Source organism: Gossypium hirsutum, chromosome A07 (assembly GCF_007990345.1).
Source record: "Gossypium hirsutum isolate 1008001.06 chromosome A07, Gossypium_hirsutum_v2.1, whole genome shotgun sequence".
Lineage (NCBI taxonomy): Eukaryota > Viridiplantae > Streptophyta > Magnoliopsida > Malvales > Malvaceae > Gossypium > Gossypium hirsutum.
This window is the reverse complement of record NC_053430.1, coordinates 29,309,665-29,335,008: the sequence shown is the minus strand read 5'-3', so window position 1 is coordinate 29,335,008 and position 25,344 is coordinate 29,309,665. Positions and strand designations below refer to the sequence as shown.

At 34.3% G+C, this 25,344-nt stretch overlaps 1 protein-coding gene across 1 annotated transcript; it reads left to right on the top strand.

Annotated features, from left to right (window-relative positions):
• Window positions 1–9,678: 9,678 nt before the first annotated feature.
• Window positions 9,679–12,536, top strand: LOC107955832 (uncharacterized). Its single transcript, XM_016891623.1, has 5 exons — window positions 9,679–9,798; window positions 9,908–10,042; window positions 10,160–10,294; window positions 11,787–11,906; window positions 12,120–12,536. The coding sequence occupies exons 1-5, from the start codon at window positions 9,679–9,681 to the stop codon at window positions 12,534–12,536; spliced, it is 927 nt and encodes a 308-aa protein (XP_016747112.1).
• Window positions 12,537–25,344: the final 12,808 nt, after the last annotated feature.

The following is a 25,344-nucleotide window of genomic DNA, read 5'->3' as shown; positions in this document are numbered from 1 at the left end:
AGGGCTATGGTGACGTTATTCCATGACATGATGCAATAGAGGTCTACGTCGACGATATGATTGCTAAATCCCGAGGGGAAGAAGAGCATGTAGTGAACCTCAAGAAGTTGTTCGGAAGGTTGAGAAAGTTTCAGCTAAAACTTAATCCAGCCAAATGTACGTTTGGGGCTACCTCGGGAAAATTGTTAGGCTTCATTGTCAGTGAAAGAGGTATCGAGGTTGATCCAGATAAAATAAAAGCCATTCAAGAGTTACCACCTCCCCGCACACAAAAGGAAGTCAGAGGATTTTTTGGGAGATTAAACTACATCGCCTGATTCATCGCTCAACTTACCAACCAATGCGACCTAATTTTTCAGCTTCTTCGAAAACATAACCCGGGAGAATGGAATAAGGAATGCCAGGTGGCATTTGATAAGATAAAACAATATTTGTCTAATCCTCCAGTGCTAGTACCGCCAACTCCGGGAAGACCATTGATATTCTATTTGACTGTGTTTGAAAATTCAATGGGTTGCGTACTAGGGCAACACGACGAGTCAGGAAAGAAAGAAAAGGCGATCTACTACCACAGCAAAAAGTTCACTGAATATGAGGCAAAGTATCCGTCCATTGAAAAATACTGTTGCGCTCTAATTTGGGTAGCTCGGAGACTCAGGAAATATATGTTGTATCATACGACATGGCTAATTTCAAAGCTGGACCCAATAAAATACATGATGGAATCACCGGCACTCTCAGGAAGAATGGCACGATGGTAGATCCTCCTATCGGAATACGACATTGCCTATGTAAGTCAGAAGTCGATAAAAGGGAGCGCAATAGCTGATTTCTTAGCGGCTTGAATGACAGAGGAATATGAGCCCTTGAGATTCGATTTCCTAGATGAAGACTTAATGTGCATCACAGAAAAGGAATCCGAGTCATCAAAAGAGAACATGGAAGATGAGTTTTGATGGTGCGTTGAATGCCTTGGGGCATGGAATTGGAGCAATCCTAGTCTCACCAGATGAGAATCATTATCCGTTCACTGCCAGGCTGAATTTTTCTGTACCAATAACATAGCAAAATATGAGGCCTGTATCATGGGACTTCGTGCAGCTATTGAACGAAACGTCAAAACTTTAGAGGCATATGGAGACTCAGCGTTGGTGATTTACCAAATCCGTGGAGATTGGAAAGTGAGGGATCCGAAATTGGTTAAATACAGTGATCTAGTGGTAGAGTTGATTAAAGAATTCGAAGAAATAAATTTTAATTACTTCCCATAAGAAGAAAACCAATTGGCTAATGCCCTGGCCACTTTGGCTTTAATGTTCAAAGCAAACAGAGAAACAGAAATAATGCCTCTTCAAATGAGCATATATGAAGTCCCTGCACATTGTTTCAGCATTGAGAAAGAGCCAGATGGACGGCCGTGGTTCCATGATATCTTAGAATACGTCAAGAATCAAAAGTACCCCGAACAAGCAAATAAGAACGACAAAATAACAATAAGAAGAATAGCAGCGAGATTCGTTCTTGATGGGGACATCCTGTACAAAAGAGAAAAAGATCAGGTGCTCTTGAGATGTGTAGATGCTGTTGAAGCCCGAAAAATACTTGAAGATGTCCATGAGAGAATTTATGAGACACATGCCAATGGTTTCACTATGGCCAGGAAGATTATGAGACTCGGTTATTACTGGCTGACGATGGAAAGTGACTGCATTAGTTTTGCACGAAAATGCCACAAATGTCAAATTTATGGTGATAAAATTCATGCGTCCCCTTCGCCCCTTCACATCATGACTTCTCCGTGGCCTTTTTCTATGTGGGGCATGAATGTTATAGGGCCAATTTCCTCAAAAGCTTCTAATGGACACCGATTCATTTTTTTGGTCATTGATTATTTCACAAAATGGATAGAAGCCGCTTCGTTTGCCAACGTGACGAAGATTGCAGTTTGCAGGTTTTTGAAAAAGAAAATCATTTGTCGATATGGTTTGCCTGAAAGAATCATTTCAGATAACGCCATGAATCTAAACAACAAGATGATGAAGGAGGTGTGTGAATAATTTCAAATAAAGCATCATAATTCATCACCCTATCGCCCAAAAATGAATGGAGCTGTTGAAGCGGCCAACAAGAATAATGGGAAAATGACCGAGACATATAAAGATTGGCACGAGAAGCTACCATTTGCCTTGTATGCATATCGTACATCTGTGCGGACATCTACGGGAGCAACTCCTTTCTCTCTGGTATATGGAATGGAAGTTGTGTTACCTATCGAGGTTGAGATCCTCTCTCTACGAGTTTTAATGGAATCGAAACTAGAAGAAGCAGAATGGGTTCGAGCTCGATATGATCAATTAAACCTCATTAAAGAAAAACATCTAAAGGCAATTTGTTACAGACAGATGTACCAGAAGAGAATGATCGCGGCCCATGACAAGAAAGTACGACTAAGAGAATTCCACGAAGGAGAACTTGTGCTGAGAAAGATTCTCCCAATATAAAAGGACTTCTGAGAAAAATGGGCCCCAAATTGGGAAAGACCATACGCTGTAAAGAAAGCATTCTCGGGTGGAGCTTTGATTCTCACTGAGATGGATAGGAGGGAGTTATCGAATCCAGTGAATTCAGATGCTGTGAAGAAATATTATGCTTAAAAAAAGGAAAATCAAGATAAAAACCCGAAAAAGGGCATATTAAAAAAACAAAAAAGAAAAGAAAAAAGAAAAAGAGAGAGGGATCAAGGTGAAAACCTGAAAGGGCGTCTTGATTAACACAAAAGATTAGGATGAAAACCCGAAAGGGCGTTCTAATGAAGCAAGCACTGGCTTAAAAAGCAAGGCGTTTTGAACGGTGGGTCAAATAGAGAGACTACAGTATTTGAAGCATTTCTGAAAACTCGAAATCTCTTACGCAAGAAAGCCATGCTCGAAAAGATTCTTGATTGAGGAACGTGGAAGAGTTCATGCGTTGAATATCTTGAGCATTTGTATTTGTTGAAATGCGATCCCCTTTCTCTTTATGACACTTTTTTTACTATCATTGATTAACTTTCTTTGTTTGCTACATTTGAAATGAATAAATGTGAGGTATCCTTTTGTCCCCTACCTGACCATTTTCATGCATCTCATTATATGGTTCATTTACATGATAAATAGTGAAATGACATACTCTAAACAAAAGAAGTGCTAAGGATTACCCGGATAAGAATTTGATAAGTACAAGAGCCTCAAAGCAAGAACAAAGTTCAACTAGGGGCAAAAGAGCGATATCTGAGAAACGCAGATTAGTCGTGAAGCTAGAGGACGGGTATAGGGCCTGAAGAGAAAGTCAAGAGTCAAAGCAATGAACGCAGATCATCAAAAATCATGACAGAAAGGGACATATGACAAGCAAGCCCAAGGCGCATAGCATGATCATGTAGGCATGAAGGCATTTAAGGCAAACATGTGCATATCATGATAACATCATGCATGACATATACATGTATTTCAGCAGAACAAGAGGTTTCGATGATAGCTGTACTGAATCAAAGGAAAGGACACCTGAGTTCCACCAGATGACATCTTTTGGTATTTTGATGTTTTTGTTTCTGTCTTTCAAAAAAAATCAACTCATATTACGAGAGGTGAGTTGGCCTCAGGTCACACGCTGAGGTATTTTCAATTTCCATTTTTTCAATTTATGCTTTTCAAAAAATCAACTCATATTGCGAGAGGTGAGTTGAGCCTCAGGACACGCTGAGGTAATTTCAATTTATGCTTTTCAAAAATCAACTCATATTGCGAGAGGTGAGCTGAGCCTCGGGGCACGCCGAGGTATTTTTAATTTCTGTTTTTAATTTATGTTTTTCAAAATCAACTCATATTGCGAGAGGTGAGTTGAGCCTCAGGGCACGCTGAGGTATTTTCAATTTCTGTTTTTCAATTTTTGCCTTACAAATTCTGCTTTTCAAATCAACTCATATTGTGAGAAGTGAGTTGAGCCTCAGGACATGCTGAGGTATTTTCAATTTTCGTTTTTTTAATTTATGTTTCAAAAAAAATCAACTCATATTGCGAGAAGTGAGTTGAGCCTCAAGACGTTGAGGTAATTTCAATTTTTGGTTGTCAAAAATCAACTCATATTGTGAGAGGTGAGTTGAGCCTCAGGACACGCTGAGATATTTTCAAATTCTATTTGTATCAAAAAAATCAACTCATATTGCGAGAGGTGAGTTGAGCCTCGGGACACACTGAGGTATTTTCAATTTCTGTTTTTCAAAAGAATCAACTCATATTGGGAGAGGTGAGTTGAGTCTCGGGCCACACGTCGAGGTCCTTTCAAATTCTGTTTTTAATTTCTTTTTTTTAATTTATGTGTTTCAAAAAAATCAGCTCATATTGCGAGAGGTCAGTTGAACCTCAAGACGCTGAGGTGTTTTCCATTTCTATTTTCAATTTCTGTTTTAATTCAAAAAATCAACTCATATTGCGAGAGGTGAGTTGAGCCTCAAGTCACATTGAGGTATTTTCAATTTATCATAAAAAAATCAACTCATATTGCGAGAGGTGAGTTGAGCCTCAAGACCCGTTGAGGTATTTTCATTTTCTGCTCAATTTATGTTTTTCAAAAATCAACTCATATTGCGAGAGGTGAGTTGAGCCTCACATGCTGAGGTGTTTTCAATTTCTGTTTGTCAAAAAAATCAACTCATATTGCGAGAGGTGAGTTGAGCCTCGGGTCACACGCTGAGGTGTTTTCAACTTCTGTTTTTCAAAAAAATCAACTCATGTTGTGAGAGGTGAGTTGAGCCTCAGGACTAGTTGAGGTAATTTTAATTTCTGTTCATCAAAAAATCAACTCATATTGCGAGAGGTGAGTTGAGCCTCGGGTCACACGCTGAGGTGTTTTCAATTTATGTTTTTCAAAAAAATCAACTCATATTGCGAGAGGTGAGTTGAGCCTCGGGGCACGCTGAGGTATTTTTAATTAATGTTTTTTCAATTTATACTTTTCAAGAATCAACTCATATTACGAGAAATGAGTTGAGCCTTGGGTCACATACCGAGGTATTTTCAAAATCTGTTTTACAAATTTTGTTTTAAAAATCAACTCATATTGCGAGAAGTGAGTTGAGCCTTGGCTCACGTGCTGAGCTATTTTAAATTTATGTTTTTAATGTCTAGTTTTAAAGAGTCAATTCATATTGCGAGAAATGAGTTGAGCTCAGGATCACATGCTGAGTAAAGAATCAATATTGGAGCTGATTGAAGACACCAGATCTTTTCTCCCTGAAGTTGCAGAGAAGCTGATCAAGAATATCAAATCTTACGTTTCTGAAGTGGCAGAAGAGAAGACCAAAACCTTATCTCACTGAAGCGATAGAAGAGCAGATTGAAGTTGTAGATCTTATCTTTCTGAAGTTACAGTAAAGCGGATCGAAGCCACAAATCTCATATCCTTGAAGTTACATTGGAACAGATTGAAGCTACAAGGCATATCTCCAAATTTGCAGTGGATTGAACCAAAGCTACAAGATGCGGTGGACTGAAAAGAGACTACCTGGATGAGAAGAGCACCAAAGAAGTCCATACTTAGCAAGACGTGGAAAAATTGGCCTTTCTTTGTGTCTTTGCTCTATTCCTGTTACACGATAATAAGCAAAAAGGGGCAGCTGTTGTAGGCCAATTTTAACCCATTTACATCAAAACTCAATTTAGCCTTATCTAACCCACCAAAATTAAACCCAAAACCCAAAATCTTAACTACCCAAAGCCCAATTTATATCAAAACCCCAATGGCCCAAACCCTAAGCCCAAATCAAAATAAAAAACCCTAGCCCACAACCTAAACTTTCCTCAACTAAATCCTAGCCTTTGCCACCACCAACTCCACTAGCCACAATTGCTCCACCACCAACTCCACTAGCCACATTTGCTCCACCACCACTTGTACCTATAAATGAAGACATAAACAATAAAAAAATATTTTGTAAATGGCTATATAAGCCTTCTCATATTTTGTATTAAAAATGAGGGGGGGAAGTTTTAAGGAGGAAGAAGTTTTGGGGGAGAAAGTAATTGTAAAAGATTTTTGAGAGGTTTTTTGAGAGTAATCAAGGAGAAGAGTTATTGTAAAGGCTAGTTTTTGGAGAGGCTAGTTTTCTTTTTAGAGATTAATCAAAGATCAAAGCAAAAGAGGTTTCTTTGTCTATGCTCGTTTTAAGTTCTTTGTTTGCTTATTGTTTTCCTTTCAGTTTTATTTTGTTTCTTTTATACGAAAGTAAAAATAAAAGGAGGAAGCTTTCCCATTTTTACCGAAAAAGTTTTTTTTGAAGTCCGGCTGCCGTGTAAGGTGGCACCGACGGTGGCCGGCCTTGTGGCTGAAAATCACCCACTCTCTCCCTCTCTTTTTTTTGTTATTATTATATTTCTTAATATTATATTTTATATATATTCTTTTAATATATTAGGTATATTCTAAATTCTATATTACGTATATATATTATACTATTTTATGTATATATCTTTAATACTATATTATTTATATATATTTTTTTCTACATGTTATCTTATGTATATATTTTAATTATATTATGTATGTATTTTTTACACTATATTATGTACATATTTTTAATATTATCACGTATTTATTTTTTATATATGTACATATTTATGTAGTATTATTAATAATATTATTTTTAAACATCATTATTATTTCTAATATATATATTATGTACACTTTTTTATTTCTATTTTATTTTTTTGTCAATATTAATTATTATTCTAATATTTTGATATTTTAATATTTTATATTTTATATACTTTATTATTCACATCACTATTCGCATTTTTTACAATAATATTCTTAGATTTTTTTTACTATCATTTTAGAAACTTTTTACATTTTAATTTTAAGAATAAGGCAATGTACCGATTTTAACATTAAGTCATTGATTTCATCGCTATGTTGGGTGAAGTTAGTCAGCTCGTGTTAAAAACGGGATATCCTTTTAAAAAACCAAAAACTTACAACTTCTCATTTCCTTCAATCGGATCACACTTAAATGTCAAATTGAATTCATATTTTTGAAAATCAAGACAACACGTGTTTAATAAGATACCAATTTTGGGCGTCGCGAGGGTGCTAATACCTTCCTCGCGCGTAACCGACTCCCGAACCCAACGTTACTCTGGCTTTTGATGTAGACCTAAATTCGGCCTTCATTTTTGTGCAAGAATAAGTTTTCTTTTCTAAAAAAGGATGATTTATTAGGTGTCCAGTCACACCTAGAAAAAAAGATCGGTGGCGACTCTTTTTTTAATAAAATCGAAAGTCGGTTTTTAAATTTTCAAATAATCGCCTCAATTATCGACCGAAAGCGAAATTTTTTACTTCGCTACAAAGTAAGTTTAGTTTGAATTAAATTGAAAATAGGATATAAATTGAATAGAATTTAAATATTTATTTTAAACTAGTGTTGTAATTAATAGTGTAAATTATTTTAATTTCTGGTAGCTAATAAAGAATCCAAGACGTCAACGGAAAAAGGGAAGGAAAAGACAGTGGAGGAGTTGCTCGAGAAAATTTATGGTTTGTAGTATTATAACTCAAACTATTATTTATTAAATGTTATATTTAAATTTATATGTAAGGTAAATATATTATAAGGTAAGTATTAATATTTGAAATGAAGTATAGATAAGTATGAGTATTGAATTACATATGGATTGAGATTGGAAGTATTTTGAATTGAAATTCATATGGAAATGAAATTGAAATAAAAAAAAAGTGAAAGAATACCCTATTAACTAGTCGGACTGTGTTAGATATAATTGGCATGCCATAGGATTTTAAGAAGGGATTTAGAGATGTTGATGTTTATATCCTTCAGATTTATCCGAAGAGACATTCTGTGCTATTATGGTGTGTTTTGGATGGATTATATTATTCTGGTGTGTTTGGGAGGATTATATAATACTGGTGTGTTTTGGAGGATTATACTGGTTTGTTTTGGTTGGACATTTTTGTTGTGTTTGGATGGAATCCATGTATTTGTCAAAGTCTGATTTAAGTTAATAGGGTGACAAATGAAATGAGTAAATTGAATGAATTTGATTATTTGAATGATTGAAAATATGAGAAGGAGGTATAAGTTGATTTATGAATCAATGTGATATAATTAAAGCTTATGAATTGATGGAAGAACATATTGTAAAAATGTCATATTGTTGATGAAATGATATAATTGTTATATGTTATTAAATGGAAATTAATCTTTATGATTTATAATGTTTATGATAAATACAATTTAAACTATTTGAATTATATAGTTTGAGTTATGGTAATACCACTGAGTATAAAATACTCAGAGTACAGTTGTCTCCGTACACATGTCAATAGATGTCCAGAGTCCCGGTTCAACATCCAAACGGTCGCGACTTCAATGTAAAATTTTTGGTGATGTTTTCTTCCTTAAATGAAAGTGGCATGTACATAGGTATTATAATGGTTATTTTGGTATGTTATATAATTATATTGTAAATAAAAGTATTTGGTGTTTTGATGTTTTAAACTAATGAAATGGTAGAAAATTGTTTATGGTATTAGTATGAATTAAAATGGTTTGAATGATTTTATGAATTAATTAGAAATGGTAATTAAGTTATCAAGTCAATATGTTAAGTATAATTTAGGTATATTTGAGTATGTAAATGCATTGGTTAAATTACTGGAATTGGTATTGGTTGCTGTTTGAAAATTTACAATGAAGGTTAGATATTTATAAAGGGGATATATTGAGTTTTTTAAAAAAAAAATTACAAAAAAAATTTTGGAGTACTTGAAGAAGTCCCGCTCCATTTTTACTATGCGATTTGGGCCTCGAGGGTCCACTAAAGGGACTTTATGATTTAATTTTAATATGTTCAGTAATGTCTCGTAACTTTGTTTCGGCGATGGTTTGGGGTTAAGGGGTGTTACAATTGTTGGTATCAAAGCTATCAGATTTAGCCAATTCTCGGCCTAAATCGGGTTCAGAAGTGAGTTTAGAAGTACATGCCACTATTGAGTCGAAATTGAGTTCGGATTTTGGATGCTGACCTATTTGTTTGTTTTGATTTATAGATTAAAAATGTCAGATGAAATGATAAATAACACAGATGAAGAAATGTATACCGGAGATGAAGAGTCATATGATTTAGATGAAACAGAGTCAGCTACTCCTAATGTAAATCCGGTCAGAAGTCAACCCCCAAATGTAGAAAGAGAAAATGTTAGAGAAAGAGATAATTCTCATTTGTTAAGAGCAATAGTTGATGCACTACAACGAGTAGCGGGGACTGTACCTACTACCACATCTACTCCTACTACTAGACGGGCTCCGATTAAGGAATTAAAGAAGTACAGTGCCATAGAATTCTTGGGTCTGAAAGGATTTGATCCGTCCATTGCTGAGAATTGGATGGAGTCAACCAAAAGAGTTTTACAACAACTGGAATGTACCCCCGAGAGTGTTTAGTATGTACTGTATCATTGTTACAAGGTGAGGCGTACCTACGGTGGGAATCTGTGATCCGACATTTACCGACTGATCAGGTAACATGGAATTTGTTTCAAAAAGAATTTCAGAAAAAATATATCGGGGAAATGTACATTAAAGATAAGAAACAATAATTTTTAACACTGAAACAAGGAGAAATGACAGTGGTAGATTATGAACGTGAATTCTCTAGACTCGGCCACTATGCTTCTGAGTTCATATTAACCGAGGCTGATAGCTGTAAAAGATTCCTCCGGGGTTTGAGAGATGAGATCAAGGTACAATTGGTATCACTTCGAATTACAAAATTTGTAGATTTGGTGGAGAGAGAAAAAAAGGTGGAATAGGTTTTAGGATTGGATAAAAAGCCTGAAACAACTAAATCAGCCAGGAAAAGAGTTGGAACAACTAGTTCAAGTCCTTTACCAAAGAGATTCAGAGAATTCAGAAGTGGCTAGAGGTCAAGTTTTCGATCAGATCAAGGTGAAAGAAGTCGGGAAAAGTAGACTACAGTTTCTACCGGTAATATAAGAGGGCCTTCACGAAACATTGATATTCTTGACTGCGAACATTGTGGGAAAAAACACTTAGGTGAATGTTGGAAGATAACTAGAAGGTGTTTCTGATGTGGATCCATAGATCATTTCATCAAAGACTGTCCAAAAGGAGAAAATACTGTACCAGCAGCATCTCAGAGATCGGTGTCTACTGCTAGAGGTAGAGGTACGAGCAGAGGTGGTTCTGTATCTAGAGGCGGAGGTGCACGAAGAAGCAGTGATTAAGCTACACAGCATTCAGTAGCTAAAGCACCAGCTAGGGCGTATGTAGTTCGGACCAGAGAAGAAGGAGATGCACATAATGTCGTGACAGGTATATTTTTCCTGTATTCTGAACCTGTTTATGCTTTAATTGATCCAAGGTCGTCACATTCATATATTAATTCAAAACTAGTTGAGTCGGGAAAATTAAAATCTAAAATGTCTAGAGTTTTAATAAAAGTCTCTAGCCCTTTGGGACAAACTGTGTTTGTAGATCGAGTATGCCGGAGATGCCCGTTGATGATACATTATAAAATGTTTTCCGTTGACTTGTTGATTATGTCTTTCAACAATTTTGATATAATATTGGGTATGGTTTGGTTATCTGAATACGGGGTGATCTTGGATTGTTTTAAAAAGAGATTTAGTATTTAGACAGAGGATGGAGACAAAATTGAGGTGAATGACATTCGTACCAATGGCTTGACACACATTGTTTCAGCGATGAAAGCTAATAAATTGCTCCAGCAAGGTTGTACAACATATTTGGCACATGTTATTAATTCTGATTCAGTTGGGAGTTAGTGCAGTCAGATCAGGATCGTATGTGAGTTTAAAGATGTATTTCCTAAAGACCTACCTAGCTTACCACCTGATAGAGAGGTTGAATTTGCTATAGAGGTGTATCCAGGTACAACACCAATCTCTATACCTTTGTATTGAATGTCGCCCACTGAATTGAAAGAGTTGAAGTTGCAACTACAGGATTTACTAGATTGTGGATTCATTAGACCGAGTATCTCACCTTGAGGAGCTCCAGTATTATTTGTTAAGAAGAAAAATGGATCTATGAGGTTATGTATTCATTATCGACAGTTGAACAAGGTAACAATCAAGAATAAATATCCATTACCTCGTATTGACTATTTATTTGACCAGTTCAAGGGAGCTTCGGTATTTTCGAAGATTGACTTAAGATCCGGGTATTATCAGCTGAAGGTAAAAGAAAGTGATGTACCAAAAACTGCATTTTGTACTTGGTATGGTCATTATGAATTTTTGGTGATGCCATTTGGGTTAACTAATGCCCCATTTGCTTTCATGGATTTGATGAATCGTATTTTTCAGCCATATTTAGATCAGTTTGTGGTGGTTTTTATTGATGATATACTGGTTTATTCCAAGCCAGAGTCAAAACATGATCAGCATTTCAAGATTGTACTACAGATTCTCGGGAAAAATAATTGTACGAGAAACTCAGTAAATGCGAATTCTAGTTGTTAGAGGTTGAATTTCTAGGACATGTTGTATCAGCAGATGGAATTCGAGTTGATCCAAAGAAGATTGAAGCGATTGTCCAATGGAAACCACCTAAGAGTGTATCAGAGGTACGCAGTTTTCTCGGTTTAGCTGGGTACTATAGAAGATTTGTAAACGGATTCTTGAAGATAGCTTTACTGATGACCAAGTTGTTACAAAAGAATGTTCTTTTTATTTGGGATAATTAGTGTCAGAGGAGTTTTGAAACATTGAAGCAGATGTTGACAGAGGCACCAGTTCTAACATTACCTGAATCGGGGAAAGATTTCGTAGTGTACAGTAATGCTTCTTTGAATGGCCTGGGTTGTGTATTGATGCAGGACGAAAAAGTTATAGCTTATGCATCTCGACAGTTGAAGCCACATGAATGTAATTATCTGACTCATGATTTGGAGCTAGCAACTGTGATTTTTGCTTTAAAGATTTGGAGGCACTATTTATACGACGAAAAATGCTACATTTATACTGATCATAAAAGTTTGAAATATCTTCTTTCTAAAAAATAATTGAATTTGAGATAGAAACGGTGGATAGAGCTCTTAAAAGATTATGACTGTGTCATAGATTACCACCCGGGGAAAGCAAATGTGGTAGCAGATGCGTTGAGTAGGAGAGCTGCAGTTGAATTAAGGACAATGTTTGCTCGACTCAGTATTAATGATGATGGTAGCTTGCTAGCTAAATTAATGGTTAAGCCAGTGATGTTTGATCAGATTAGAACAGCTCAGATGGAAGACGATAAATTATTAAAGAAAAGAGGGATAGTACGAAATGGTGAAGTAGAAAATTTTAATATTGATGAACATGATTGTTTGAGATTTCAGAATCAACTTTGTATTCTAGTTGCCTCTAAGCTCAAAGGGTTAATTCTTCAAGAAACACACTATAGCGTTTTTGTTTTGCATCCTGGTGGAACAAAGATGCATTGGAATTTATGAGAACTGTATTGGTGGCCGGGGATGAAGAAGGATATAGTTGAGTATGTTGGTAAATGTTTGAAATGTCAACGAGTAAAGGCAGAGCATCAAGTATCGACAGGTTCGCTACATTCTATTAGTATTCGTGAGTGGAAATGAGATTGTATCACTATGGATTTTGTTACGGGACTACCGTTATCAGCAAGAAAAAAAAATGCTATTTGGGTAATTGTTGATCGGCTTACAAAGTCAGCTCATTTCATAGCAGTCAGGACTGACTGGTCATTACAGAAGCTTGCCGAGTTTTATATCCAGGAAATTGTAAGATTACATGGTATTCCTATATCGATAATCTCAGATCGAGATCCAAGATTTACCTCGAGATTTTGAAGGCAGCTATATGATTCTCTAGGTACTCAGCTCAATTTTAGCACGGCTTTTCATCCACAAACGGATGGACAATCAGAGCGGGTAATTCAAATTCTGGAAGATATGCTTCGGGCTTGTATCATCGACTTTGAGTCAGGTTGGGAACGTTATTTACCATTAGCTGAGTTTGTTTATAATAATAGTTTTCAATCTAGTATTCAGATGGCTCCGTATGAAGCATTATATGGTCGAAGGTGTCGATCACCGGTATGTTGGACAGAGTTAAATGAAAGAAAAGTGATTGGGCTGGAATTGATTCGAGAGATAGAAGAAATAGTTAAGAAGATTAAAGACAGATTGAAAGCAGCCTTTGATAGGCAGAAATCTTATGCAGACTTGAAACGACGAGATATTGAATATTCTGTTGGTGATAAAGTATTTCTTAAAGTCTCTCCTTGGAAAACTGTGTTGAGATTTGGTCGAAAAGGTAAATTAAGTCCACGTTTTATTGGGCCGTATGGGATTGTGGAGAGAATTGGGCCAGTTACCTATCGATTGGCTTTACCTCCAGAATTATAGAAAATTCACGATGTTTTTATGTTTCAATGCTTCGAAGATATAGATCAGACCCTTCTCATGTTATTCCTACTGAAGACATTATAATTCGATCTGATTTGACTTATAAAGAAGAGCCGGTCCAAGTATTAGCTCGAGAAGTAAAAGAGCTGAGAAATAAACGAGTTCCTTTAGTGAAAGTATTATGGAGAAATCATAACGTAGAAGAAGCAACTTGGGAACCGGAAGAAACTATGAGAGTACAGTATCCTCACCTATTCTCAGGTAAATTTCGAGGACAAAATTTATTAAGGGGGGAGAAATGTAATGACCCAAAATTCACGGGCAACGAAAAAGTACATTATCGGGTCTTCGTCTTAGTGAAACGGTTCGTAAATAATTATTAGGAATAATTATAAGTCTAGTAGTGTGTTTAATTGGATCTTAATTAGGTGAATTTGGTTTAATTTAGAGTAATTAAAAAAAAGGATTAGATTGAATAAAGGGTAAAAGTTTAATTATAGATTGATAGAAAATAAAAAGGACCAAAAGGGCAATTAAGCCACATTTGGAATTTGAGGCGGCATAAAGGAAATAAAATCTATGATTTTTGTTTTAATTATATATATATATATTATATTTTTTATGTTAATTTATAGTATTATTAATTTATAACTTAAATAAGTAAGTAAACCAAAACATGCCAATTGTATGGTTATAATTAAATACATGTGTAAAATACAAGAAAATACACTTGTAATATGTGTGTATATTTTCTTAAATAATAAGTAAAAGATATTTATTGATTATTATTATTTAATTGATATTATATTAGTGTATAAATTAATAAGTTGACAAATGTAGGATAATGAGATAATACATGTGTAATAATATGTCTAATACAAATGTAATATAAGTATTATTTATTAAGTAGATATTTATTATTTATTATTAATAAGTAAAAGATATTTATTAGATAAATAATTAAAATTATAAGATTTTTGGTATGAAAAATAAATTAGATAATGACATTTGTAATAATATGAATATATACATTTGTATTATAATTATGTATTTACTTAAATCTTAAGTTAAAAATATTTATTAATTAAATATTGATATTATAAGATTTTTATTTGTTAAATAAATAAAAGAAAGACAAATGGATGGTAATGATAGTGTACAAATGTACAAAGATACATGTATACAAATGTATTAATTATATTATTATTAAATAGATATTTTATAATTATTAAATTAACTTAAATATAAAATAAAGTAAACAAAATAAAAAGGCATGAAAGCATAAAATAAATAAAGAAACAAAACAAAAGAAACAGAGAGCAATTCGAATAGCGAGAAAGAAAGAAGGAAAGAAAAATAAAAGGAAAAACTAAGGTTTGGGAGCTTTAAGCTTTAATAGGTAAGCCAATCAAACCCTTTTCTTTTAATTTTGATGTTTTAAAAGTCTTAAAACAAGATTTTGATAGAATTAAGTTGATAGTTTGGAAGTTCATAAGTTTTTAAGTATAGTTTATGTTAAACAAAAAGATGAATTAAGGATTTAATTGACTGAATTCTATTTTAGAATTAGTAAAAGGATTAAATTGTAAAGTAAGCTATAAGTTTTCTGTTAGAAGGACTAAATTGAAAGAAATTTAAATTAGGGTTTTGTTATGAATATTAGATAATTAAGTTGAATATAGAAGGCGTTTGGATAGAAACAAATTATGAATTGAGTTAAGAAAATAAGTAAGTTTAGTTAGAATTAGAAAATAGGATATAAATTGAATAGAATTTAATTATTTATTTTAAACTAGTGTTGTAATTAATAGTGTAAATTATTTAAATTTCTGGTAGCTAATAAAGAATCCAAGACGTCAACGCAAAAGGGGAAGGAAAAGATAGTCGAGGAGTATCTCGAGAAAATTTATGGTTTGTAGTATTATAACTCAAACTATTATTTATTAAATGTTATATTTAAATTTATATTATAAGGTAAGTATTAATATTTGAAATGAAGTATAGATAAGTATGAGTATTAAATTACATGTGCATTGAGATTGGAAGTATTTTGAATTGATTGTATATTGAAATGGAATTGAAATTGATATGAAAATTAAATTGAAATAAAAAAAAGTGAAAGAATACCTTATTAACTAGTCGGACTGTGTTAGATATAATTAGCATGCCATAGGATTTTGAGAAGGGATTTGGAGATGTTTATGTTTATATCCTTCGGATTTATCCGAAGAGGCATTCTGTGCTATTCTGGTGTATTTTGGATGGATTATATTATTCTAGTGTGTTTGAGAGGATTATATAATACTGGTGTGTTTTGGTTGGACATTTCTGTTGTGTTTGGATGGAATCTGTGTATCTGGCAAAGTCTGATTTATGTTAATAGGGTGACAAATGAAATGAGTAAATTGAATGAATTTGATTATTTGAATGATTGAAAATATGAGAAGGAGATATAAGTTGATTTATGAATCATTGTGATATATGTGATATGATAATATGTAATTAAAGCTTATGAATTGATGGAAGAACAGATTGTAAAAATGTAATATTGTTGATGAAATGATATAATTGTTATATGATATTAAATGGAAATTAATCTTTATGATTTATAATGTTTATAATAAATACAATTTAAATTTTTTGAATTATATAGTTTGAGTTATGGTAATACCACTGAGTGTAAAATACTCAGCGTACGGTTGTTTTCGTGCACAGGTCATTAGAAGTCCAAAGTCCCGCTTCAGCATCCAAACGGTCCCGACTTCAACGTAAAGTTTTTGTGATGTTTTCTTCCTTAAATGAAAGTGGCATGTACATAGGTATTATAATGATTATTTTGTAATGTTATATAATTTTGTCGTAAATAAAAGTATTTGGTGTTTTGATGTTTTAAACTAATGAAATGGTAGAAAATTGTTTATGGTATTAGTATGAATTAAAATGGTTTGAATGATTTTATGAATTAATTAGAAATGGTAATTAAGTTATCAAGTCAATATGTTAAGTATAATTTAGGTATATTTGAGTATGTAAATGCATTGGTTAAATTACTTGAATTGGTATTGGTTGCTGTTTGAAAAATTTGTAGGGAAGGTTAGATATTTATAAAGGGGATATCTTGAGGTTTTTTTTTTTAAAATTATGGAAAAATTTTGGAGTACTTGAAGAAGTCCCGTTCCATTTTTACTATGCGATTTGGGCCTCGAAGGTCCACTTAATGGACTTTATGATTTAATTTTAATATGTTTGTTTTTTATTTATGAATTGTACATAAATTGATCGATATGTTCAGTAATGCCTCGTAACCCTGTTCCAGCGACAGTTTGGGGTTAAGGGGTGTTATAGTTTCGTACTTAATTATGACTTTAAAATTTGTTTGGGAATTTTATTGTAAATATGGCCTCTATGGATTTTTCTTAAATTTGAGATTTTTATTAGTTATGGATTATAACTACTAGCTTTAGGAAAACTTGAGTTTTCAAAAGAACCAAAACTTGAGTTTTGAAAAGAACCAAACGTTTTAACAAATTACACACAAATATACAAACTGTTTTAAAAGCTTCCGCATAGAATAAACGTTTTGAAAGCTTTCGAATGATTAATTAACAAGATAATAAAATTAATAAGTAATAATGAAAATATTCTAAACAGAAAATGTTTGAAGTAAAGTTACAGTTTTCAACCCAAGTTATGGTTTTCAAACACATTAACATGTAACACTGTCAAATTCGACCATAACGACCAGGCCGAGTTTGGGGTGTTACAGAGATTGCAAAATGAAAGCGTCCCGATGAACTTAGTAAAAGACTCATACACATGGTTACATGTTACTTCGTAGGTAAGTAAGTCGCGGATGGTAGTGACGAGGTAGATTTCTTGCGAGGCTCATCCCTGAACAGATACTGGCGAACCTGGGAATTAGGTGATGGGGTTTATTATTTTATCTGGGTTTATATTTATCATAAGTTGACTATGTTATTGAAATAATTTCTTTTAAAGTTTAAGTTTATTTTATCTTTGCGAAACATGTCATAGAATATTACCTTTTATTATGAATAAAGTTGATGTTTATTCATGCATAAGTGTTATGTGTGTTTCCTTTTGTCATAATACAGATGTCAGATTTATTGATAAGCATTATTTTCTGTGACCTAAAAAATTACATGCGTACCCTCGGTAGAGATAGCATTTCTACTTAGTGAACTAGACAAATTGTGCGAGCCCATATAGGTATGCGAACCCATGTATTTATGCGAATCCTATCAAAGCATGAAACCCATGCATGCATGATTCCTTTGTTTGAGTAGTTTGTTTATATGTGAAGCCTGTTAAGTTTCAAACCCATGTATCTTTGTGAACTTATGTTTTATGTTATACTAAGAACTCATATGTCGTCTTGTTGTGCGAATCTATGATGTGGTGCGTGTAACAGCCCGATTTTCGGCCTAGTCAGAACAGTGGTTTTAGGACCACAAATCCGACGAGATAAATTTTATTTTTATTATATTTTTATGGTCTATAATTTTATGAAATGATTTTATGAAATGATTTCATGAAAATTTTGTTTGAAAATTTTGACGTTTGGACACTCAATTTAGTCAAATGGACTAAATCGTAAAAAATGCAAAAGTTGAGTTCTACATGCTACAGGTGTCCAATTGTTATGAAATTTTAAATTGGAGGTCCTTGTATTGTAATTAGACCATTGTTTAATTTTTTGGATAAAAATGGACATGAAATAGGTGAAATAAAATATTTTTAAGTTAGGGGCATTTTGGTCATTTAGTAATTAAAATGAATTAAAAACTAAATTAAAAGCCAATTTTTATCCATATTCAACCCCTTGGCCAAAACATGCATGGAGAAACCATGGATAGGGTTTTTCAAGCTTCCAAGCTCGATTGTAAGTTCATTCTAGCCCCGTTTTTAATGATTTTTACGATTTTGCAATCCCCGTAACAAGATCCATCTATTTCTACCATTTATTTGAGCTAGGATTGATGTTTAAAAATTTACCCATGTGCTACATGTGTGTATTTTGATGTTTAACGGAGGAATATGAATATTTGTTGTGTGTTAAACGATTTTTGCTAAGTAGTTTTCGGTGAAAACGCTAAAAAAGACTAATTTGTAAAAGTTATAAAATTTGTTATAAAAGTGTGATTTAGTGGAAATTGTGGGCTGATATAGTTTTGAAAATGATTCGTCTAGGCTTAAAGTGCAAATAAATTGAAAAAAAATCATTTTACGAGCCTAAGGGTAAAAGTGTAAATGTATCAAAGTTTAGAGGCAAAAATGTAATTTTACCATACTATGATTTTTGGATCACATTGACTAATGTGACTAATAAATAGATTAAATGTGATATTATATATCAAAGAAAATGAGGTTCGGACCTAGACCGAGAGAAAAACGAGAAATTGACGGTTAGGTCCCTTTTTGCCATTTTGGTGTTGAGGTAAGTTTGTATGAGTATAATGCAACATGTTATTATTATATGTTTAATGCTTAAATATTTCATGAAATGTATATGTATATGTATTTATCTTTATGAAATTGATTCATGATGTCTCAATGATGACTCGACAAAAGTTGGTATCTTAGAAATCCCGGTTGAACCCTAGGAATAGCTAAGATACGGATATCACAACATGTGAGTATTGAGATCCCATATAAGAACAGATCTGGGATATGGCATCGGCATCAGTATGAGATCCCATGTAAGACCATATTTGGGATATAACATTAGCATCGATATGAGGTCTCGTATAAGACCATGTCTCGGACATGGCATCGGCACCGTTATGAGACTTCATGTAAGACCATGTCTGGGACATGTCTTTGATATGATATTTCATGTAAGACCGTGTCTGGGACATGGCATTGATACGAGATTTCGTGTAAGACCATAGCTGGGCTATTAGCATCGGTATGATATTACGTGTAAGACCATGTCTAGGACATGGCATCATTATGAGATTTCGTGTAAGACCATAGCTGGGCTATTGGCTTCGATATAAGATTACATGTAAGACCATATCCGGGAAATGGCATTGTACAACATATGCATGATTTCCGAGTATCCTTTAGTATTCCAAGTGGTTCAACGGGTAACCCAATGAGTATGTCAAAGATGAGAAAGAGTATGTAAGTCTTACGAATTGGTACAGGTATGTAATTAAAGTTTACAAGCATTGACTTCATGACATTGTGAGTTCATGATTTCTACGAGAATGTCTTTATGAAAACTTTGTGTATATTGGATATTTGGTAAGAATGTAAATGAGTAAGTCATACCTATGAGAATGATCTTGTGATGACCTTGTGATTATAGGTCTATACTTATTATGTATAAATATGTGGTAAATTTGATTGATGATCATGTGTGAGGCTTTTAGGTCAAATTAAATTGAGACATGATATGTTTAAGTCTTTGTTGTTGATGTATAGGTTAAATTGGCCCATGAATGGCATGTTAATATTTGACAATGGCTAGATATGGATATGCTTTGGTGTTATGTATGTTTAAATAGAAGTTAATACAAAGAATTCATGAAAGAGTAAAATTAGCACTAAAATAGTTTTGGACAACAGCAGCAATTCGACTTTGAAAATCCACCAAAAATTTTGAAAATTGAGTTAGAGGTTGAATGAAATATGAAACTAAAGCTTATTGAGTCTAATTTCACATAAAATAAATGGCTTAAGGTAAAGAATTTCATATTATGAGATATTTTAATTTTTTTGTGAGATAATGTCAGAACGATTTCAGATTCCCCTATTCTGACTTTGGAAAATCATTAAAAATTGTATAAAAATAATTATGGGTTATAATTTACATTTTTAAAATCCTTAATGAGTCTATTTTCAAAATAAGGAAACTAAAACATCATCTAAATCCCATATGAGGAGATAATTAATTTTTAGTGAAGAGGGGTTGGAACTCTTAGACAGCGAAACAAGGGAAAACTGTACTTATTGGCTAGACCAAAAATTCTGAAAATTTTATGGTAAGAAGATATGTGAGTCTAGTTTCAGGAAAAAAGTATCAGATTTTAATTTGGAGTTCCGTAGCTCAAGCTATTAATAATTTAGTGACTATGACTCGAGTAAACAGCTTGACCGGAATATGAGCAAATAGTGGAATTATGTGCAACTTCGATTGTGTTACCATGAGAATATGTTGTAAGAATTTGGCAAAAGCAAGTTAATAAATTGCTTATTATTATTATTATTTTCGTATGGGCTTACTAAGCTATAAAGCTTACCTCTTCCTTTCCATTTCTTTAGTGTTGTTAGGTTAGCTCGGGGTTGGAGATCATCAGAGGCAGCATCATACTATCAAATTATCAATTTTGGAGTATCGATAAACCTTAAGTGTTTTCAAGTGAGTGGCATGTATAGACTTATTCAATTTGTATTATGTGTTTCATGGTTTGGCCAAATGTATTGGCTTATATTGGTTATGGGTTTGTAAACCTATTTATCCATGTGCAATGTGTTAACACCTTGAAATGTGATCATGTGCTTATATGTACTGAGATCTTGTGTGATGTGGTTATACTTTTAACGCCCCAAAAATTGTGCCTAGAAATATTGGGTTTGGAGTCCGAGTTTAGGTAGAAGATGGCCCGAGATAGAATTATTGATGTTTTAACTTTTTACGGGAAATTATTATGAATATTGTTATTAATTATTTTGTGTAGGATCTAAGTGAATTACGATGGATTTATATTGTGGGAAAAGGCTTGGGTTCGATTCAAGACTCTAGCAAAAAAAAAATTAAATTTTATGCTACCTTAGAGAATTTGGGCAGTAGGCCTTATTAATAATTTGGGCTGAGTTTTAGCACAAACAAGCACCTGGCCCAGTGGCTAAACACGTTAGGAGGGCATGGGAAGTGCCTGGGTTCAAGGCACAGCGCGCTCAAATGGTTGGTTTTTTTTAGTATTCAGGTTGCGGTTAAAATAGGGGTTAAAAGGAATTGCGAGCATAATCTAGCACAAGGAGTGCCCATGGCGCAGTGGCAGCAGCGTGCTGGGCATGCGAAGAGGGCACAGGTTCGAGTCCTTTCACGGACGAATTCTGTTTTATTTTTTATTTTTTAAAGCGGGCCAGAACTGAAGCAAGTAAGGGTTATAAATTATTGTGGCAGTATTATATTGAAAACAAGGTTGAATCCCAGTGGCCAGCAGTGTGGGGGTGTGCCTGGAGGACCCCGGGCCGAGCTGCTGTGAGCACAAATGACTCTCTTTTTGCTGCATGCGTGAGGGAGAGTAGTAGAGTTGGACTGAAACTTTTATTAGCAGCATGATGAAGTGGTGGATAAGGCTGCTGATCGGTTAGGAGTTTGAATGAAATTCAAACATTGAATTTGGCCAAGAATTAAGGAGCAAAACATGGAATTTAAGTCAGGAAGGAATTATGCCGAAACTGTTCTTTTAATTTTGGGCTTTTATGAGTTGTTTCCTTCTTGTTCATCTCTTCTTCATCAAGAACCGAACTTATCTTCTTTTACTCTTCTCTTCTCTTTTTACTCATCTTTTCTCTCAATTAAAGATAGCCCATTACCTTTAAAAGCCGAAACCTTCATAAGTCATAGTGATTCGGGAATTAATATCTAGTTCTATTCTCTACTGGCATTTTAAGATTGGATTCACTGTGGATCTGAGATTGGGGAAGTGTTGGAAACGCTCTTGACAAGTACATCATTGGTGGTAAGTACTCGGAATCTTATTTCCATTCTTTATTTCAGGATTTAAAGAAAAGCCGAAAACCCCTATATGCAAAGGGTGCCTGTCGACTAAACTAAAAGGGTTTAGTGGTGTTATTTGATTTGTTTTGCTCTAGTGTGGATTAAAGGCTACTGATCGAGGGATTGGATAATTGGAACGACTAGATTTAGATCTAGTCCACATTCTGGCAAATGTAAGAACTTTAGTGCTTAAGGTGTTAATGGCCGATTATTGGTAAGGGGATTTGTATATAAGTTGTTATGGATTCATAGTTTAACGTGTTAGTAACTGATTGTAGGCAACTGGTGTGTGGAACTCGTCAACGTTTCAACGAAAAAACAGGTGTGTAAATGACACCCACTAGTAGACTAGATTGGCAAAAGCTGAAAAGCTGAAATGCCGAAAAGTCGGCATTTCGAGAACTTGCGAGCGTACGAGCGCTCGTGGGATTGTTTGTATTGATAATTTTGGTATCTTCAATGGTAAGATTGCAAAGTGCGCAATTTCGTGCACCTCGGTGAATTTGGGCTTCGATAGGCCGAAATTGAGTAATGGGCAACGGGCCCATTTCGATAAAAAAGTCCGGTAAGTATTCTAAAGACGCGTTAATAACTGTAATGAGAATGAAACCCTGAAAAGATTGGTAAAATTACTGAAATACCTCTGTAAGGTAGAATTATCGTAATACCCTTAAAGGGGTAAGTTTACGATTACACCTCTCGAGGGTAAATAACTGTTCTTACGCTATAATCTGACTGTTTTTCTGAAGCATGCCTTGTTAATTATATATATTTTGCATACATGTCATATTTTATGGGGTTGGGTTTTGTTACGGAGGAAGAACCCGTTCTGGTGGCTGTGCCACATATTTTGATATAAGCAGCTTTGCTGCGGATTATAGTTAGTGTCGCAACTGGTGCTAACACTTTAAGTGTAGGGATGGCATGGGTGATTTATTCCCCACAGGAAGTGTAGGGATAAACGGAGGCAAGTGCAGGGTTGGATGGGGTTATCATGCATTAATCATATGAGACTATTTTGTTATAGGCCAACTATATTGAAATAGGCCTAACTGTGTTAATATGGGCAAGGCCCAATATATCTCAACTTGTAATAGGGCTACGGCCCAGATTAATATTGATATGGGCTAAGGCCCAGTTAACTCTGATTTTTGAATAGGGCTTAGGTCCAGTAAATCTTGAACTGATTTGGGCTTTGGTTGGGATACTTTACACACTGAGTTTTCCAAATTCACCTCTTCCTTTTTACCCTTGCAGGTGAGCCTTAAACTGGGGACTTGGAGCTAGTAGGATTCAAGGTGGCCACGTGGACAACGTAGATGGTTTTTAATTAAATTAGTAGTTCTTTAAGTTATTTTTCAGTTATATTTCGGGTTGTAACAAGGCCGCTTTAATTATTTTTAACTATTTTTAGTATATTTTGTTAGCTTAGATATGATATTGTTTTAATTGTTTGAAATTGAATAGCTCTAGGGCGCGTTTAAACGGGTCACTTGATTTCAAAATATCGCGATAACAAAGTAAAGCTTCCACAACGAAAACGTTTTCAAAATTAATAACTTTTTCAAATGGTTTTAAGCGAATTGGTTTTCTATGAACAATCATTCAGTTAAAGTGTGGCAATGGTTGTGTGCATGTGTAGGATTGGATCCATGGAGAGTTGAGTACTTAAGCATTCTAATTGACTCACCTCCTCTTTTCTGGCATCCTACCTGGTGCACAGCTTCTATTCACTTTGATCTATAACGAAGATATTCTTTAAAAACTAAGAAACACTTTAGATAAAACATGAATTTTCTAGTAACACTTCAATGTGATACGCCGGATTCGGTCATAACGTCTGGGCCGAGTTTGGGTTGTTACATTTAGTGGTATTAGAGCCCGATTGCAACAACTTGGCTGTGGATCGGGTCCAAAATGCTTTTCGATAAATTTTGCTAAACTTAGGCCCAAGAAGGGTATTTTGGAAACGGTTTTGGAAAGTCTTTTCAAAGATATTTTACAAGGTATACATGTTTTAAGGATTCAATCTTAAAATGGTTTAAGTTTTTCTGGGTTTCTGAAATTTGATAACCGATGAAGTGGCACACTGAATCCACGACACCAAGTCTGTAAGTATTTCTGTTACTCATACTACACTGTATTAAGATATTACTGTAGATAGAACTGAGACCATATCATGACAATATAGCTAGGGCAATACTAAAAACCCTAGAATACTGAAACTGTAGAAACTGAGATAGTAGGGAAAACTAAAAACTTTAGAAGACTGAGTCTGTAGCTAGGATACGATACTGCAAAAACAAGAACTTTGAAATACTCTTTATGCATAGGACATCTATATAAATACTGAAATTTTTGAATCGAGATCTTGGTAGTTATTGTTATGCATGCTGATAATGTAGAGTATTGATATAGATTCTGAGGGTAAGCGAAGTCTGCCAACTTCGAATAGCGGTAACTCGGAGCTTGGGACTGAGGAACTGACCGAGTTAGTAAGGAAAGTGGTAGAAGAAGTATTGGAGACCAAGGTTAAGGAAATTAGGGAAACGCTTCAAGCAGGGTGCTTGGAGTGTAAGAAGAGGAAGGATTCTAGTTTTTAGAAGACCGAGCCCCGTTCTGTGAAACATGTTAAGACACGACCAAGCTTTCCAACCTGCAAGAACTGCAACGGGCATCATCCGGGTGAATGCCATAGGAAGACAGGAGCATGCTTTAGATGTGGGTCTAAGGAGCATCGAGCTCAGGATTGCCAAGCTTATTATATTTAAGTGTGTGTTGTGAGTTGTATGCGTGCTTGATAAATGTTTCTTTACCTTGGTAATTAGATGTTCTGGGTCGTACTAAGAATTATTTTTAATCAGAGTGCGCAGCAGTAGCATAGTGCAATAGTCGGTATTAGACAACTAATAGCTGAATGGAAAATTTCGAGGACGAATTTTTTTTAAGGGGGTTAGAGTTTTAACGCCCCAAAAATTGGGCCTAGAAATATTGGATTTGGAGTTCAAGTCCGGGTAGAAGATGGCCGAGATAGAATTATTGATGTTTTAACTTTTTACGGGAAATTATTATCAATATTGTTATTAATTATTTTGTGTAGGATCTAAGTGAATTACGATGGATTTA